Source organism: Eschrichtius robustus, chromosome 1 (assembly GCF_028021215.1).
Source record: "Eschrichtius robustus isolate mEscRob2 chromosome 1, mEscRob2.pri, whole genome shotgun sequence".
NCBI classification, from domain to species: Eukaryota; Metazoa; Chordata; class Mammalia; order Artiodactyla; family Eschrichtiidae; genus Eschrichtius; species Eschrichtius robustus.
Genome location: NC_090824.1, coordinates 26,968,650 through 26,986,568, shown reverse-complemented (window position 1 = coordinate 26,986,568; position 17,919 = coordinate 26,968,650). Strand labels below are relative to the sequence as shown.

At 39.2% G+C, this 17,919-nt stretch overlaps 1 protein-coding gene across 11 annotated transcripts in view; it reads left to right on the top strand.

The window, feature by feature from the left end:
* Window positions 1-17,919, top strand: part of TTLL5 (tubulin tyrosine ligase like 5) — a 302,536-nt gene that overhangs the window by 124,893 nt on the left and 159,724 nt on the right. For 7 of the 11 annotated variants that reach the window (XM_068542226.1, XM_068542235.1, XM_068542214.1 and 4 more), the window contains one exon: window positions 5,041-5,228. In XM_068542226.1, coding sequence (XP_068398327.1) covers window positions 5,041-5,228 — 188 coding nt within the window. The remainder of the gene's footprint in view (window positions 1-5,040; window positions 5,229-17,919) is intronic. The other 4 variants (XM_068542242.1, XM_068542220.1, XM_068542257.1 and 1 more) reach the window with 1 other exon arrangement.

Below are 17,919 nucleotides of genomic sequence, written 5' to 3'. Positions count from 1 at the left end.
GATTGAATAGTTTGGGGATGAGATTAAGATGTTATTTTGAATTTAGACTTTTTCAAGATAAATATACAGTATCAAGTCTCAAAGGTCACCACTGAAAACATTAAAATATGGAAATTTAGATATGTGGGAAGAAGAAAAATGGATTGGACCGGGGGAAACACCCACAAACATAGAAGCACACAAGCGCGACGCTTAGAAAATGCAAGAAATGGAAACTTAAAAGATGGTAAACCAAGTCCTAATATATCAAGAATCAAATAAATATAAATGGGCTGAACTTGTTAGAAGAGTGTCAGATTGAATTTTTTAAAAATCTAACTGTATGTTGTATACCAACGAAAGGCACATGTAAAGATAAGGACGTGGAATGGTTGAAAGTAAAAGGATGAAGAAAGAAATACCATGTAAATACCAACCAGAATAAAGGTGGTGCTAATATATGCTAACTTAATTTAGTATATATTAGCTTATATTAGGCTTTAAGAGAGAAAATTTTCTTAACAGATACAGAGAGTAATTACATAAAACAGAAAGTTTAGTTCAGCAGAAAGATAAAACAGTTCTAAGTGCAGCTAACAAAATAACCTCCAAATAAATAAAACAAAAATTGATACAACTAATGAGGAATCTACAAATCCACTGTCTTAGTGGGAGATTTCCACATATTTCTGTCCATTACTAGTAGATACACAGATTTTGTAAATCAGCAAAGATAAAGAGAATTTGAACAAGATGATAACTGTATCTATTGCTCATTCATAATACTCTGTACCCAATAATTAGAGAAAACACCTCCTCAAGCACACATGATACATTTATAATAAACAGTCATGTCCTACATCATAAGACAACAGATTTCAAAGAATTGGTATCATACAGCCACATTCTCTGTCCACACTGCAATTAAATTGAATGTCGACAGCAATGATACATAACAAATCCTTATGTATTTCAAAATTTAAAAGAATTCAGAGAAGAGATCATATGGAAATAAATGTAAAACTATTAGAATTGAAAGACAGTGAAAAAACTTCATGTTCAGATGTGTGGAGAGCAATGAAAACCAGTATTTGGAGGGAAATTTACTGCCTTAAATACTTACATTTGAAAAGAAGAAAGGCTAAAAATTAATGTGCTAAATATCTGATTTCAGATGTTATAAAAACAGCACTATTATATATCTAAATAAAGGAGAAAGAGAGATAAGAGTAAAGATAAAAATCCAAGACAAGAGTAAAAATTACAGAATTCAAAAATACAGTAGAGAAAATATCAGATCAGAGCCAAAAGTTCTTTGAAAAGCCTAAGAAGGTGGACAAACCTCTGGTGAGACCGATCAGGAAAAGAGAGAAGATATGGATAAATAATATAAGGAATGAAAAGCAGACAGAAAATACAAATGTAGCGTAGGTGACAAAAATATTAGAATACTGTTAACCACTTTATTCCAATATAATTGAAAACCTATGCAAAGTGGATAACGCCTACAAAAGTAAGTAAAATTGGTTCAAGAAGATGAAGAGGGACTTCCCTGGTGGTCCAGTGGTTAAGGCTCCGCATTCCCAGTGCAGGGGGTCCGGGTTCGATCCCTGGTCAAGGAACTAGATCCCGCATGCATGCCGCAACTAAGATCCCGCATGCCGCACCTAAAAAGATCCCGCACACGGCAACGAAGATCCCGCGTGCCCCAACTAAGACCTGGCTCGGCCAAATAAATAAATAAATATTTTTTTTAAAAAAAGAAAAAAAATTATTAAAAAGAAAAAAAGAAGATGAAGAAAGTCTGAATGGTCCTATAACTATTAAAATAAGTTATACAGTAGTTTAAAAATCTCACAAAGAAAACTTGAGGCCCAGATGGTTTTATAGATAAGTTTTGACAATCTTTCAAGGGAAAAATAATTCCAATCTTAAACTCTTCTAGAGCATGGAAAAAGAGACAACAGTAATAACTCTGTGCGGCTAGTTTAATCTTGATAACAAAACCAATTAAGGACAGTATTAGGGAAATTGTAGATCAGCTTCATTTATGAACACCAATGCAAAAATTCTAATCAAAATATGAGCCAGCCACATCTAGCAACATATGAGAGAGATTAGATCCCATGAACAAGTTTATCCAAGGAATACAGAAGGGGTTTAACAGTAGAAAATCTATAAATGTCGTTTGTCACATCAGCAGATTAAAGGAGAAAAACTGTATTTATCCTCTTAGTAGATGCAGAAAAAGAATTTGGTAAAATTCTGTACTCGTTCATGATAATAACTCTCAGCATACTAGGAAGAGAAGGAAACCCTCTTTATTGAAAAAGGGTGTCTGCCAAAATCTCACAAGGGATATCAGTGTAAATGGGGAAATGTCGAAAGCATTCCTTCTAAGGTTAAGAGCAAGAAGAGGATGCCCACTGACATTTCTTCTATTCAGTGTTTTACTGGAGGTCAAGAGCCAGTATAATAAAACAAGAAAAAGAAATTAAAAGCATAAGGATCAAAAGGGAGGAAATAAAATTTATTTATTTGCAGATAATATGTTATCTACATAGAAAACTGAAAATAAGCTACAGATACACTTGTGGCATTAAGTACATTCACATTGTTGTACAACCACATCACCAAGAGAACAACATGCATAAAAATGATAAGCTATCTAGGGATAAATTTAGGAAAGACTTTTATAAGGAAATTTGATAAGACTTTGTTTAGAGACAGAGAAAACCTAAATAAATGAATAAATAGAATGTGCATGGATAGGAAGACTTAATATCATAAATGTTTCAGTTCTCATCAAATTGATCTCTGGATTCAATACAGGTTCCAACCAAAATCTCAAGTTTTGTTGTTGTACTTGACAAGCCAATTCTAAAATGATAATGGATAGGCAAAAGACCAAGGATAGTGAGAACTCACTGAAGAAGAAAAAAGGGTGGAGGAGTATCTTATTAAGAATATAAAGATATGATCATTAAGAAAATATAGTATCTGAAAAGGTACAAAGTGACCAGTGGAGCAGAATAGAAAGTTGGAAGCAATCATACAGATAGATGAAAGTTTGATATATGACAGATGGCATTGCAGATAGTGGAAAACGATGCATTTCTCAATAAATGATGCTGGGATAATTGGTTATCCATACAGGAAGAAAAGCGAAATTAGATCTCTGCCTCATACTATCCATATAATCACTTTCAGGTGCAAAACTTTAAACTTCTAGAATAGAATAAGGGAGACCATCTTTAACACCTTATTGTAGGAAACAAAAGTAAAAACATAAGCAAGATTCCTTCAGTAAGAAAAAGACAACCCAATAGTGGTGGCAGAAAAGAGGTAACATGTGCTCAACATCATTATTAATCAGATGAATATAAATGAAGACTGCAGTGAGATTTTACACCCTCTTAAAAGAGGGAAGAATTAAGATACTTGACAGTACTAAGTGTTGGAGGGGATGTGGATCAGCAGGAGTGCTTATATTTTGTGGTAGTGTATCACATACATTTGAAAATTCACATAAATTTGAAAATTGTTGTTATCCATACATTTGAAAATTCACATAAATTTGAAAATTCACATAAATTTGAAAATTCACATGAATTTGAAAATTGTTACCACATACATTTGAAAATTCACATAAATTTGAAAATTCACATAAATTTGAAAATTGTTGTTATCACATACATTTGAAAATTCACATACTCTGTGACTCAACTCCTAGCCGTATACACAAGAGAAGTTCTTCCACATGTGCACCAGGACATGTGTGCAAGAGTGTTCACAACTGCACTGTTTATAATAGCGATAAGCTTGAAATAGCCAAAACAGCCATTAATGAGGGAATAGAAAAATAAGTTGTAATGTATTTCCAAAATGGAATACCAAGCAGCGGATAAAGTTAATCAATTTCAGCTATACTTAGAAAGGATAAATCTCGGAAGTATGGTATTGAGTAACAAAAGCAAGTCCCAGGAAATTACTACAATAGATACCATTTTTATAGAGCTCAAAAACAAACAAAATTAACTGTATTTTGTTTAAGTATGCATACACAAACACACACAGAAACAAAGAATAAAACTATATTTTAAAAAAAAGAAGATGGTGAATGATAAGGGAAGATTAAGGATGAGGAGGAACACATGGGTTGATAATGTTAATGTGACTCTTGAGTTGGGTAGTCAGTTCATTATAATATGTTTTATAACTTCTACATCAATTGTAAATAGTATTTGGTATGTGTCAAATAACATAATAAACATGAAAAAAATATAGATTTTTTAAAAGTAGTGTCACCAAATTGTATATACAGAATGATGGTGGTTATATAAGCATTAATAAGACAGAAAGGAAACACATTAAAGTGTTTCCACTTTTCTGCGTTTTTAATATTTTTTCAATGGGTTGTGTGACTTTTATCATAGAAAAAATATTAACCTTGATTTTATATTAAATAATTTCATTGTGCCAGTATTTCAGTGCTCGGAAATAATAGAATTCTGTGATATTATAGTTGAAAGAAGAAAATTGAAATCTGACAGGAAAATCAATTGAAATTTTATAATATAGGATTATTGCTGTTTTTCCAAATATACTCAGTTTTGCTTTTATCCTTCTTTCCTTTTTGAGCTCTGTAAGAAGGATTGTGGATGATTTGACAGTGTGTGCTGTAAACTACTGACAAGTACAGTCACATAACAAGGAAATCAAGAATTATAATGAGTTTCAAGGCTACACATTTTTTATTCATTAATTCTAGGATCAATTATTCCCCACTACATATGATGAAAATTCTTTTTTTGTGAAGGATTCATAGTATGCAAAAACACAGTAATAAATGCATGTAACAATTTGGTGGTAGGAAGAGTTTCTAGAGTATGGTAAGGATTGATTTTTACTTTTGTGAGCATCTGAGGATAGTTTACTGCTCCTTATGTTGTCAGAGATCCCTAGGAGTCAGTAAAGTATCTGTTGGCTGAGATTTTGCTGTCATCATCCTAAGTTTTTCAGGGCTTTTTTCCTAAGGGGATGAAAACTTTTCTTTTTTAGCAGGTTCATGCCGTCCAAACAAGCAGCATTCAGGAGTAGCCAAAACACAGAAGGAGGGAGAAGATGGCTCCTCATACAGCAGACGGTACGACCCAAGTACGGTTACGGCTGAACTTCAGCGGCTAGCTGAGAAGCAGGCAGCAAGGCAGTATTCTCCATCCCCTCACGTCAGTCTCCTCACCCAGCAGGTATGGATAGGTTGGGGTGTCAGAGAGTTCTTTGGACCAGAGGATAGGATTAACTACAGGGTGCTCTGTCCTTCCCTGTCTTTACTAATGCCCATATGCTGATGCTTGTTGAATGAATATTAGTTGGTTTCAAGCTAAAGAATAAAAGCATTCCTTCAGCTGTAAAGAAAGGGTTTCTGTCACAGGTATTGCAAACTTAAGTGTGCTGCTAGCTATGATGTACTTACTTCATGGATAAATAGACTTGAGTGTTCAGCTGTAAATGCACTTTTAAAGGGTCTTTAAAAATAACTTATTTCTCTGGTAAAATTTTCCAGTGAGTTCTAGTCTTATAAATCTTTTTACCAGAATGCCATAACATGACCTTTTACTTTTTTTTTTTTTTTTTTTAAACTTTACTGCCTTTCATCTCATGATGTCAGGATCTTTTCTGGGCACTGATTAATGAATTATTTCAATACACCCTCATCCAACACATATCATTCTCACCATTTTACAGATGGGGGAAACTGAGGCTGAAATGAGTGATGTAGTCAAGGTCATCCGGCAAGCTTGATGGATACCAGGATTTTGACTTTGTTGTATATATACTGACAAGCTTACAACACAGTGAAGTTAGATGGAACTTTTAAGAACTTTGGGATTTTTGCCCTTCTTGATGATTATCCCCATGGTATTTAACTGGAAGTAGAAGCCATGTTTTTTTTCCCTTTCCTTAATGCAAACGGCATCAAAGTCCTCCAAAGGAATTATTCTGATTGAACTCCACAGTTATATTTCGCTATATCTTCGTGGTGTCATGTCCCTTAATTGGTGGCAACTCTCTAGTGATAATCGAGTCTAGGAAAAAGTGAAGCTGTGGATGACTTCAAGTGCATGTTAAAAGTAGGCAACATACTGCTCCCTGGTGGTGCCCTACTTTTCTGTGTAAAATTCTGGACCACAATTCAAAGTAAGCCTTAGCTTTACTTCAACCTCATCCCAGAGTGTGAAGTTGTAATTAATTTTCTTTTTCAAATCCCTGATAGTTTGAAGGGAGTAGATAAGGAAGCCTAATGTGAATTAGGAAGTGAAGAATCTTATACGGGCAGTGTTGAGACTTGAAGGGAGTTAATAGTTAGATTTTAGTGACAGAATGATGGGAAAAGGAAATGGAATATCATGGCCATGGTAGAATGGGAAGGAATTGTGAAATGTGAAGTGGCTATGAGGAAGGGAGAGGGCCAGTGATCTGCTACACTTTTTTCAGTGGGTCACTGACTAGAGTATATGTTCCAATTTTTAACGAGCAGCTAGAAGCACCAAGGCGTTAAGAAATTTTCTTTGCAATTATAGTAAAAAACATAGCCAATGTTAAGTGTTTACGTATTTTCACCTCCTATCATTTGGTAGACAGCAAAGCTTGCCAAAATGAAAGGATCCTGATCCTTTGGGAATCCAAGGTGATTGTATCCTTATTGGAAAGTCATTCCCCTTCAGTCTATCTCATCTAAGAAGAATTTCAGTGCCAGTGAATTAAAATTCCATCAGACTTCTCTTCATAGGGATCTGAACTCGCCATTAGATGTCAGTCTTAACTTTTGGAGCCTTGGTAATAAATAGGGTGGTTAATCCTTGGTGCAATACTGAGGGAGGGACTGTAGTATGTAATAAGCAGGGTGCAGTAGTGGGAAAAGGGCTGGGTTAGCCATGTAAAGAAAGACCTGCTTTCTTCTACCACTTACTAGCTGTGTGATCTTGGGCAATTCACTCAACTTCCGTTAACCTCAGGGTCTCTATTTGTTGATGAGGAAAATACAACAGGGTCATGAGGATAGTATGCAAAAACCTTTCTGTAAAGTCTGAATGCCATATATTGATACTTGGAAAAGATTGCTATTTCAACCGTAAAAGGCTTTTAATAATAAATGGTTTCTAATTTGATTTGAAATCAGTTTTTGGATAAAATATTGTGTTACCAAAATGAATGTTGCTATTGAAAAGCTCAAGTATGTGTTATTTGTGTTATTTCCCCTTGGAGAAAGTAGTTCCTTAATTTGGAATTTGGGAAATTCTTCTATTGTTCTTTTTCTGGTAAATAATAACGTGTTATAATGGCTTAATAAGGGCCCTGGGACATCTGTTTACTGGCCATTTCCTTTTACTCCTAGCCGTGTTTGAAAGAAAGTGCCTTGGTTCCTTACTCACTGAGGCAAGTGATAAGGTGTCTGTAGTCCTGGTGAGGGGCAGGCATCCAGACAGAACGTGCTGAAAGCTCTGCTCTCCTCTCTGGACTTGGAGTGTGAAACCTTCAACTCAGCTCCACCAGAAATAACTCTGTGTCCAGTAGTCACTTGAAATGTTTTTTTATTTCCTCTTACCTGTGATTATTTCCTTATTTTCAATTCCTATTTTGCGTTTGTGTTTTCTTTTTTTTCATATATCCAATAGGGTTAATGAAGATTTTCTTTCCCCCTTCCCTTTTTTTGATAGGATATATTTATTCATTCTGTTGTTTTATTGTTTGTTAATTGGTTATCTTCTTGTTTTAGCTTTGCTAACTTCCTTCCTTCTGTTTTCCCTAGCTTTATTTTGTTATTTCCTCCCAATTTCTTGAGTTGGGTACTTCATTTATTTTCACTCATGTCTTGTTTTTTATTATATTTAAAGCTATGGATTTTCCTCTGAGTATTGCTTTCATTATATGCCATAAACCCTGATATATCTTTACATTGCTTTTCTGGGCAAGGTGTTAAGAGACCTTCCACTAAATAAGGTATGCTGATTTTAAATTATTTGTGCTATTTTGGAAGATGAGTATAAAAAAACTGAAATTTGGGACTTCCATGGAGATCCAGCAGTTGGGACTCTGCGCTTCCACCACAGGGGGTGTGGGTTTGATCCCTGGTCGCAGGGAACTAAGATCCCGCATGCCGCACAGCGTGGCCAAAAAAAAAAGAAATTTGAGGGAATTTCTGAAAAATCACTTTATTTTGTCTATGATTTCAACTACTTGCTCATTAAAGCTTTTAGTGGCATTCTCCGTAGAACTTTTTATTCAAATGTATTCTTGTAATTCGTTCATTCAAAAACATTTTATTACGCTCTTGAGAGTGTTCCAGGCCTTGGTACTAAGCCACGGGATGATATAAGACATAGACCTCAGCGTGAAATAACTCACAATCTGGTAAGGGTGACAGCCACATAAACACATGATAGTACTAGCATGGCATCTGCAGAGATGTTTCTAGGGAATAACAAAACCGCCAAAGGGTACCTAACCCAGCCTGTGGGTGGGAGTGGGAAGGCCGAAGCAGCCTTCTTGAAGAGATTACACCTACACTGAATCTTAAGGGTAGGCTGGTGGGTGGCAGAAGAAGGGTAGGGCAGGCTCCAAAATAAGCTAGCATGTGTGTATGTGGGGAAACAGAAAGCTGGTGGTTAGTGGTGTTGAAGGATAGGGAGCAGCTGGGATGGAAGCTGGAGGAGAAGACAAGGGCTGATTCAAGGAGAGCTCTGAAGGCCCTGTGAAGGAACTCACTCTTTATCTCATAGATGACCAGGAGGCACAGAGACAAATGGGCCTTGCCTTTTAGCTGCATCACTTAGGTAGCTGGGAGGAGGATGGATTGCAGGATGAAGCAATGCCATCCCCTTTTCCTCCCTGCTCACTGTTGAAGATGCTGAGGAACAAGGAATTAGCCAAAAGAAAAGAAGCAAAGTACTCTGACAACCCCAAAATTTGATAATAAAGCTTTGAGTTACCCTGAATTTCCATTAGAGGCTAGATTCTTATGAATTTGTATGGCTAAAAACAGAACCTCATTTATCTTGCAATTACTTTTACTCTTTCAGCTATGATTTAACTTTATTTATAGACTAGAACATATGAGAATATTGAAATTCCCTGCCACACGAAGTGGCCACCGTGGCCACTTTGGAAGTGTTTGCATATGCTGGAAATACAGAGACACGTGTTCCTAACATATGATTATTCAACAAATACCTAACAAATCTGAGCAGAGAGCAGGTCAAATTTAGTTCTTTCCCTTGGCACGTGAGAAGCTGGTTATATCTAGGGGCTGGAATCCTTTGGAAATCATACATCCCTGAAAGCAGGGTTTTCTAGAAGCGTCTTTCTCTTGTGGGGGAGAGTGCTGTGGTAGCTGAGGTGGGCTGACGTAGAGCTTGAGTGTGAGGTCTCACTATCTTTGCCTCATCCAGTGCCGGGAGAGGTGTGCTTTACAACTGTAGCCCTCTGCACGCACAGAAGTAGCCCTTTGTGGTCACTGCTGTCAGCGAACAGGAGAATGTGGCAAAGTAGCCCAGCTCTGCGGTGAGGAGAGGGAGAGGAGAGGGAGCGCTGGCCTGTCTGTGCGGGCCAGTGTGAGATTGCAGGACCCAGCTATCATTAGGAGCAGCGCCAGCTCTTCCAGCCTGGGAGTTTAATCAAAGGAATAACAGCAGACCACCCAGGCGAGGGCTCCGATGCTTGCGAATGTGCTGTGTCAGGCTCTGTTCCCTGGCCAGCCAGTGCCCGGGATGTGGCCAGGCCTCCTGGAAATGTGCTGACAGATACATAGGAGGGAGGAGATGCTTTTTGCTTCTCACATTTTTCATGTAGAGGGCGAGTGGGAAAGAAAACCATTCAATTTCTTTCCACTTTTGCCCCTTACCCTGATACTTTTCTGCCTAGTCCTAGAGGAGGGCATATGCTGAGGTAGAGAATGTTTGCTTACACTGCTTACTCATTCACTCTCACTCATTCCTATACAAAGGAATTCTTTTATCATTTCTTCTGCTTCAGCGGTTACCGCTGTGATCATGCTCATTTCGTCAGGGTCCACAGTGGACCTGAGTCAATCTCAGTTTCAGAAATATCAATTTGAAGTTGAAACTGGCAGAGAGGAAGCTAAATTTTTTGAAATGGTTACAGTTCTCTAGGATTGGAACCAGTGGCCCCCAGTTTATCACAAGCTTGGGCATTTGGCACTGGAAACTCTCTTCCTGCCTCCTCAGTGTATCTGGACACATTTGAACTACTGTACATCTGTGTTCTGATTTTGTAGTTTTTTCCCCAGGTCTAGCTTCTTTGGTTCTGTATTTTTCTGGGTAGAAAAATTGTACTTCTTTGTATTATATACATTACTTTTTCCCCTGTCTAGAAACAGAAAAGGGTAAATAGAAAAAGCAGAAGCTCTTGAGTCATCGAGACCTTGGACAAGTTATTTAACTTCCCTGTGCCTTGATTTTCTTCTCTGTCAAGTGGGGTAATTTTAGCATCAAGATGAATTCTCCTGCATCTCTGTGCCTCCCTGCTCTAGGTTCTAGCTCCGACTGATCCTATCTAATTCCCTAGCTCTTCTATGTCTTTTGAGGCTTTAAACCCCCAGTTTTCCTTAGGTCCTTGGCCTATTGATGGTCTCTTATTCTAAAATACCCTTTCTTTTCTCTTACTGTATCGACCAACTCTCTCTCCAAGTCACTGATGACCTTGGAATTGCCAACTTCAGTCACCTATTTTTAATCCTTACTCTCTTTTTTAGCACATGACACTATTATTGACTGCCTCCTACCTGAAAACTTCCCTTAGCTTCTCCATCCTTCAGTAAGTCCTCTGAGAGCTCATCCTCTACTTCCCCCCTGAAAAACTAGATACCATTTTCAACATTTTTAAAAAGCCACTGGTATATAGACCTGAAATATAGAAACTGACAACAGCAGAGTCTCTCTGATTGAAGAAGGGGGTTGATGCCTGGGCATCTGCTTCTCGCTGCTCTTCACAGGTATCTTCCAACATGCCTCTGGATTCCAGAGCTCAACCGAACTTCTTTCCTCTCTATAGTCTCCCCTGGGGTAAATTTTCTCTTCCCATAGCTTCATCTAGTGCTGTTCTGCAGATTTCTCCCAAATATGCATCTTTAGTTTGAACCTGTTTGCTGAGTGTCATGTCCAAATTTCCAACTGCCTGCTAGACATTTCCATCTGACTGTATTACAAGGATCCAAAATATTCAACATATTTTAAATATGCTTTGAAAATATTCAAAAAATATTCAACATATCTAAAACCTATTTGTTCTTCTTCCCTTTTCCCCCTCTATGTTAGTGACACTGCAGTTCTCCTAGGGAGTTAGGTATGGAGCCTTTGATTTCTCATCATTTCTCTTTGCTTCCTCATTCTCTCTACGTCCAGGCAGTTGCCAGTTCTTATTGATTCTGACTCTGTAATGCCTCTGATATATATCTTCTCTGTTTCACTTTCACATCTACTGTCCTGCTTAAGGACTTAATTATCTCTTGACTGGACAGCTACAGTTACCTCCTAAGTGGTCTCCTGGCCATTCTCCCCTGTTCACCCTAGTCTTTGCTCTAAAGGAAGCTTTCTAAATCACAAGTCTGATAATGATACTCCTCTGCTCAGGAATCTCGAAGGGGCTTCCTGTTATCTTCAAGGTGAAGCCCCAGCTATTGAATATTATTCAAAGCCTTTGTGTGGAATCTGGCTCCAGGCTATTTCTCCAGCCTCTCTCCTTCCCATCACATATGTTTTTGTGCAGCTCACCCAGAATTTCTCTTAGTCTCCATGCTTAGTTTGAGCTATCTTCTCATGGGAAATGTTCCCCAGTCACCATATCTAACTGTTTGCATTTGTCCAGGCTCAACAAAGGTGCCACTTCACTTGTACACATGCCATTTTACTCGCCATACAGCTGTCTGTGTCTGTCCAGATAGCTGTCTCCTTTAATGGACAGTGAGCTCTTTGGAGGCAGTGTCCTTTGCTGCCTCAGAACCTGACTCACGGGTAGTACTCAGTAAATGTGCTGATTCTACGGGACTGTAAGGTACTTGATTAAAGGTGGGGAGGTGACCATGTCCATTTTTTCACCAGTTTTTCCCAGCCTGGTATATAGTGTGTGTTCAACACACATTTTTTAAAATAAATAAGTGAAAGAAGAACCCCCTGCTGCCCTAGCCAGAAGTCATCTTTCAATTGTCTATGTCCCTTTGGCCCTTCATTAGTCACTCTCTATAATAAATCTGTTATTGTTATTTTGTGTCTCTTCTTTCCTGTTGAGTTATAAACTATGTGATGGCTGTTCTCTCTAACCCATCACCCAGCACAGCAACCTTGCACTTGGTAGGCACTTACCACATGCTTGCTGAATTGAAAAGAATTTCTCTTCTGTGTTATGTTGGTTTTTATATTCTTTTTAAAAACTATTCCTCTTCCATTTTTTTTGCTGACAATACTGCACCTGCCCTTCATGATGAAGCAGCTGACATTAGTTGAATGTCTGCTTTGTACTGGGCACTGTGCTAAATACTTTGTATGCATTATCTCTTTAAACTTATGAAGTAGATACTTAATTTTTTTTACAGGTGAAGAAGATAGCTGAAAGGATAAGTGACTCTGCTAAGGTCAAATAAATGACAAGTAACCGCACCAGGACTCAAACCCAAGTCTCTTTGACTTCACACTCTTTCCATCAGTGTTTTTCTGTCTCTTCCTGTTTGAAACAGGACTCTCACCTCTCATCAGACTACAATGATGGAGCTTAACACTGCTGTAGAGTTGTAGCCTAGCCAGCAGATTTTTTTTTTCTTTTAATTTTTATTTATTTATTTATTTATGGCTGCGTTGGGTCTTCGTTTCTGTGCGAGGGCTTTCTCTCTAGTTGCGGCAAGCGGGGGCCACTCTTCATCGCGGTGCGCGGGCCTCTCACTATCGCGGCCACTCTTGTTGCGGAGCACAGGCTCCAGACGCGCAGGCTCAGTAGTTGTGGCTCACGGGCCCAGTTGCTCCGCGGCATGTGGAATCTTCCCAGACCAGGGCTCGAACCCGTGTCCCCTGCATTGGCAGGCAGACTGTCAACCACTGCGCCACCAGGGAAGCCCACCAGCAGATTATTTTGTAGTGAAGTCAACTTCAACACTGTGCAGCCTTCTTAATCCCCAGGGATGCAGTGGGAATGGATCTATTTATCGTAGTGGTGGCAGCCCCTATCGACTCAAAAACTGAATGTATAAATTGGAGGCGCTAGAAAGGGATGTGGTCATCTTGTAAGGTTTTCCAAGAATATCTTTGGCAATTCTTGACCTGGCACTCTTTGTAGATTTTGGAACACCAGGTGTCTATATGTGTATGTATATTATGTAAATGACAACGTTCAAGAGAGCGGGAAGGTACGACAAGAGAACTTACTGCTAATGTAGCAGAACTACAGACATTCCTTGCTTTTCCTAACCCCTTTAAAAATGTGATTAATGTTATAACTCTTATCTCCCGGTGATTGGAGTGTAAATTTCTTGAGGTTCATTTTATCCGTATCCAAGAATTTATAAAGGAGTTGAAGCTGCCTTAAAACATGTTGGTTGTTGTGACTATTGATTTAATACCTGCTCAGGAAGTGCCCTTGGAAGAATGGTTAAAAAGTAGCTGTTTAAGGATGATTCTTTTCATGTTCTTGATTGAATATATTCTCTAATATTTATCCAGTGATGAAAATCATGTAATAAGTACAGATCTGGCACTTTGGGTTTTCATTTTCTTTTTTCTTGAGTGAAACAGGTCTTGGTCCACTGGTGTTTTTTATTCAAGGATTGCCTTTTGTTCCAGCAACACATGGTAAAAACAAGTCAGGCAGGACTAGCCACTGCATTTCCCTATTCCAAATCATTCAGGGCCCCATGGTCAGGGGAATGAAAGTTCCACGACAGTCTCAGTTGATCCCATCATATTCTGATGAGCCTTCATATATGAATGACACAGGGAACGTTGTTCTCAAGATGATATTGGTGTAGTTCTGAGTACAGTATGAATACAGATTTAGAAAAATTTATCTTCACATCAGTGATATGAAGTTATTTTTAAACTTTTTTGGAGTCAGAGATCCCTTTGAGAATTGAATGAAGGCTATAATTTTTCTCCTGAAAAAAATATGCACCCACACTTAGAGATGTGCATTAATTTCAGAGGGTTCATAGACACTCCCTCCCCCTCCAGCTTGACTCCCTCTTGATGCCCTATGGGCCCATGGTCTCCAAGTTAAGAACTTCTGAAAACTTTTAGGTAGCATATGGTCGTTAATATCAGTAATTTGGCCAAAAATGATCGCTCCAAATTTGTGATTATCTTTGCTTGACACCTTCTTTGTATATTTCAGTGATACCCCCTTCTAGGCCATAATCTCCATGAAGGCAAGGATTTTTGGAATTTAAAAAAATTGTTCTCAATTCTCAAAAGAATGCCACAGAGTGTCTGATAAACATTTGTTGGATTAATGAAATAATCTTGTGAAACCCCATCTCTAGACCTTGTCAGACAAGATTTATTTAAGATTTTTATGGACCATGCTATAATGAGGAGAGTGAGTTATGCCAAGATTGTTAGCTGCACTGGAAATGCTATGCCACTGATTTGCTCACGTGTTAAGCTGTTACTGAGTCTTTAATGTTGAATTTCCATCTCCATTTTGATAAATAAGATACATGAAATTTGCAAACTGCCTTAGTGAACCTGAGGTTCCCTAAGCGAATCTCAAAAAGGGTGTTAGCCCTTTGCAGTTTCAGTGCCAAGAAGAAACAGATATAGTATATTCATTGTGTAGACAAGGAACAAAATCTGTATGTCTAAGCTATTATTTCACTCATTTGAGAACTTTGCCCAAAACTTCAAGACCAGGCAGAAGTCACCTCTAAAATTATGCAGGGCCATATAGCAAGAACAACACTTATCACTCAGTCTAGTCACTGATTATTTCATTTCCCCTTATTCCAAAGCAGTCCTTCCCTTGTGGTATTTGTAAAAAGAGGTAATTTGGGACCTTTAAGTTCCTTGCTAACCTTCCAGTGACATGAATCACTTCTCTACTCACTGGTGAAACTAGCTACTAGCTGGAGATTGAGGGGTGTGTGTGTGTGTGTGTGTGTGTGTGTGTGTGTGTGTCTTTGGGACTAGATGAGACCCACTTCATTTATATAAATGCTTTTGCGCCTACTGGGTAAACTCTAGGGGTACAACGGAATAAGATACAGTTCCTATCCTAAATGAGCATGTAATTTGTGGGGTAAGGTAGGTAAATAAACCTGTAATTATAATACAGTGCAAAACATGGCATGAAGCTTTTCAACTCTACCATTATGTTCTTGAAGCAATGTAATGGCAAGGATCCTTTACAGCTGTGGGAGCTCTTTTGTGAAAAATAAATCTAACATTGGGAAGTAAAGCACAAGGTGGTAGCAACAAGATTTTAGGATACCGCTGTGCTGAAGTGGTGTTAAAGACCTTCCTAGGGCTAATGATGAAACACCAGTTAAGCCTCTGATTTTTCAGTTTCCAGGTTGGGAATAATTCCTGCCCCTCCTGGCATAGCTGTAACTATATTTGCTGCTTGTGTTTTCCCAAGCAGCAATGATACACCTTGGTACTGTGTTAAGAAAGGTAAAAGTCATGTGAAAATCCGTAAGCCCCAGTCAGAGAAGGGTTTTTGCCACTACATTTGTAGACATGCCGTATCTGTAGAAATGCAGAATCCTGTGTTCTGCTGTGAGTGGAGAGTATCTTGTCCTTGAGGGACTGATAGCACACGCATACACAGAGGTAGATGCTGGTTAATGTTGCTCTGGCGGAGGACTCGGTATCGCAGTGGATACCAGCATCTTATTTTTTTCATTAACCCGTGTTGTCTTTTCAGATATCTACTAAAACCTCACCATCCTTAAATGTCAGTTTGTTTGGTTTTGTTGTTCCATGGTGGATCTAGAAGTTACTGCACATGTGGTCGTTAAACACTGATTGAGAGAGAACGGTGGCCGGAATCCAGATTCTGTAGCCACTAACTTGAGGGTCAGGAGAAGATGCCCAAAGAGGATCCTCCAGGACAAAGCTTCTCTTAATTACTATAAGATTTTTGGCCCCAAACTCCCGAGTGGAATTCCTGGCTTTGAGGACGTGGGCTAGATGATCCAATGTCTTCTCTTGCTGCCAGGCCTCAAGCCTAGACCGAAGACATCTAGTCAGCCTCCTGGGCACTTCCCCCCCACAGGCCCACCCACCAGTCTTGATCCTCAAACCATTTTACTGTTGAAGGGAGGCATGGAAAGATAAATCTAAGGAAAGGTGCATTTTCCCATGAGGCCCTAGAATAAAGCTGGCCTCAGATGCCCACTCTTTGGCCTTCCCTTCTTAAATGGCAGGCAGTGCCATCTTGCCTTGCCAGCCGCTTGGGAAGATGTAATACAAAAGAGGGCTGATCCAAAAAGAAAACATGAAGAATGAACACATGAACTTGAGAGCTTTTATCATCATACTACAAACGCAGTTCTCCAGTTCGAAGGCCCAGCAGTCTTCTTCAGCCTCGGGGGAAATGAGGAGAGACCATCAAGAGTGTGTCCTGCGTCCCAGCCTTATTATCTCTCACCTGACTGTGGTGACTCTCAGCTAGATTTCTCTGCTTCCACCACAATGCTGACATAGCACTACATAGCTTACTGCTGTCTCCTAGATGAAGAGCAGAATGAGTGGCATTCAAGGACCTCACCAAGGTCTGTTCCTGTCTTGCATTACTCTGAGTGTTAGCCAAATTAGAGTGCTTTCTGTTTCTCCGACATTCTTCCTGCTTATCCGGCTCTGCATTTTTACTCTGTCTTTTCTTTTCCCCTAGGAGCCACTACCATTCCACCAGCCCCATACTAGTCCTACTACCTATCCTTTTAGGCCCAGTTCAATTGCCTTCTTTGAATTTCCTTAACACTTTTATTATGGCAATTATCATATTCTGGAGGCCTTTAATATTGCTATTTGTCTAGGTGTCTGTCTCACTAGATTACCAATTCCTTCATGGCTTAGGGTCAAAGGCCGCATTTTAGTACCCATTCTCTTAGGACTTTACCCAAGGCTTTGCCCATGATCAGCGATACAGTAAATATTTATTGAATTATCTTTGAGTTCTGGACTTCATTCGAGCATTCAGGACCGTAGCATTTCTAGAGCGTGCTCCAGTAGAGCAATAGTGATTTAGTTAGGCCTGGCCCTGGATCCTCTTTGGATACCAAAAGGTTATGTATCTGGGTGGGTGGTGGGTATATTCTGGGAAGCCATCAGGGCAATACTATCATATTTTAATTTATAACACTGGCAGCAGCGCTACTTTTAGCAAACAGCAGTAACAAGCAGTAACACTTGGGCGGGCCAGCCACCGGAAATTGGCCTCCCCCTCTGTGTTTCTTCTACCCCCTTTTTCAATCCATCACCTGTATTTATTCCCGCTGTAATTTAAACACCTGTCTAGATGGAATGCGTGCAATGTGTCCCTACCCCACACATTCAGATGTTTGCTCACCTGCCTTATTCGGAAGGTTGGCTCTAAAATAAACAGAGTTTGGGTACTAAAAGAAAAAATGCACTGAGGTCACCGTGGCAGTGGACATGAGGAAGGGAATGGGAGTGGAACCTCTGGAGAAGCCGCTCCAGGAGAGTGGGAGCAGAAGAGAAAGAGGAGGAGGAGGAGAGCAAGGGGTGAAACATCTCCCAGCAGGCCCTAAGGCTTAGGCCGTGATACAAGCCGGTGACTAGGTTTTCCCACAGACCCTCATTCATTTAGCTAACCAGCTAGAGAAAGGCAGGGGTGGAAGAATATTTAACAAGCTGGTTGTTATGAGGCTTAAATGTCTTGGTTTATTATTTTTTTAGTAGATCTTTATTGGACTAT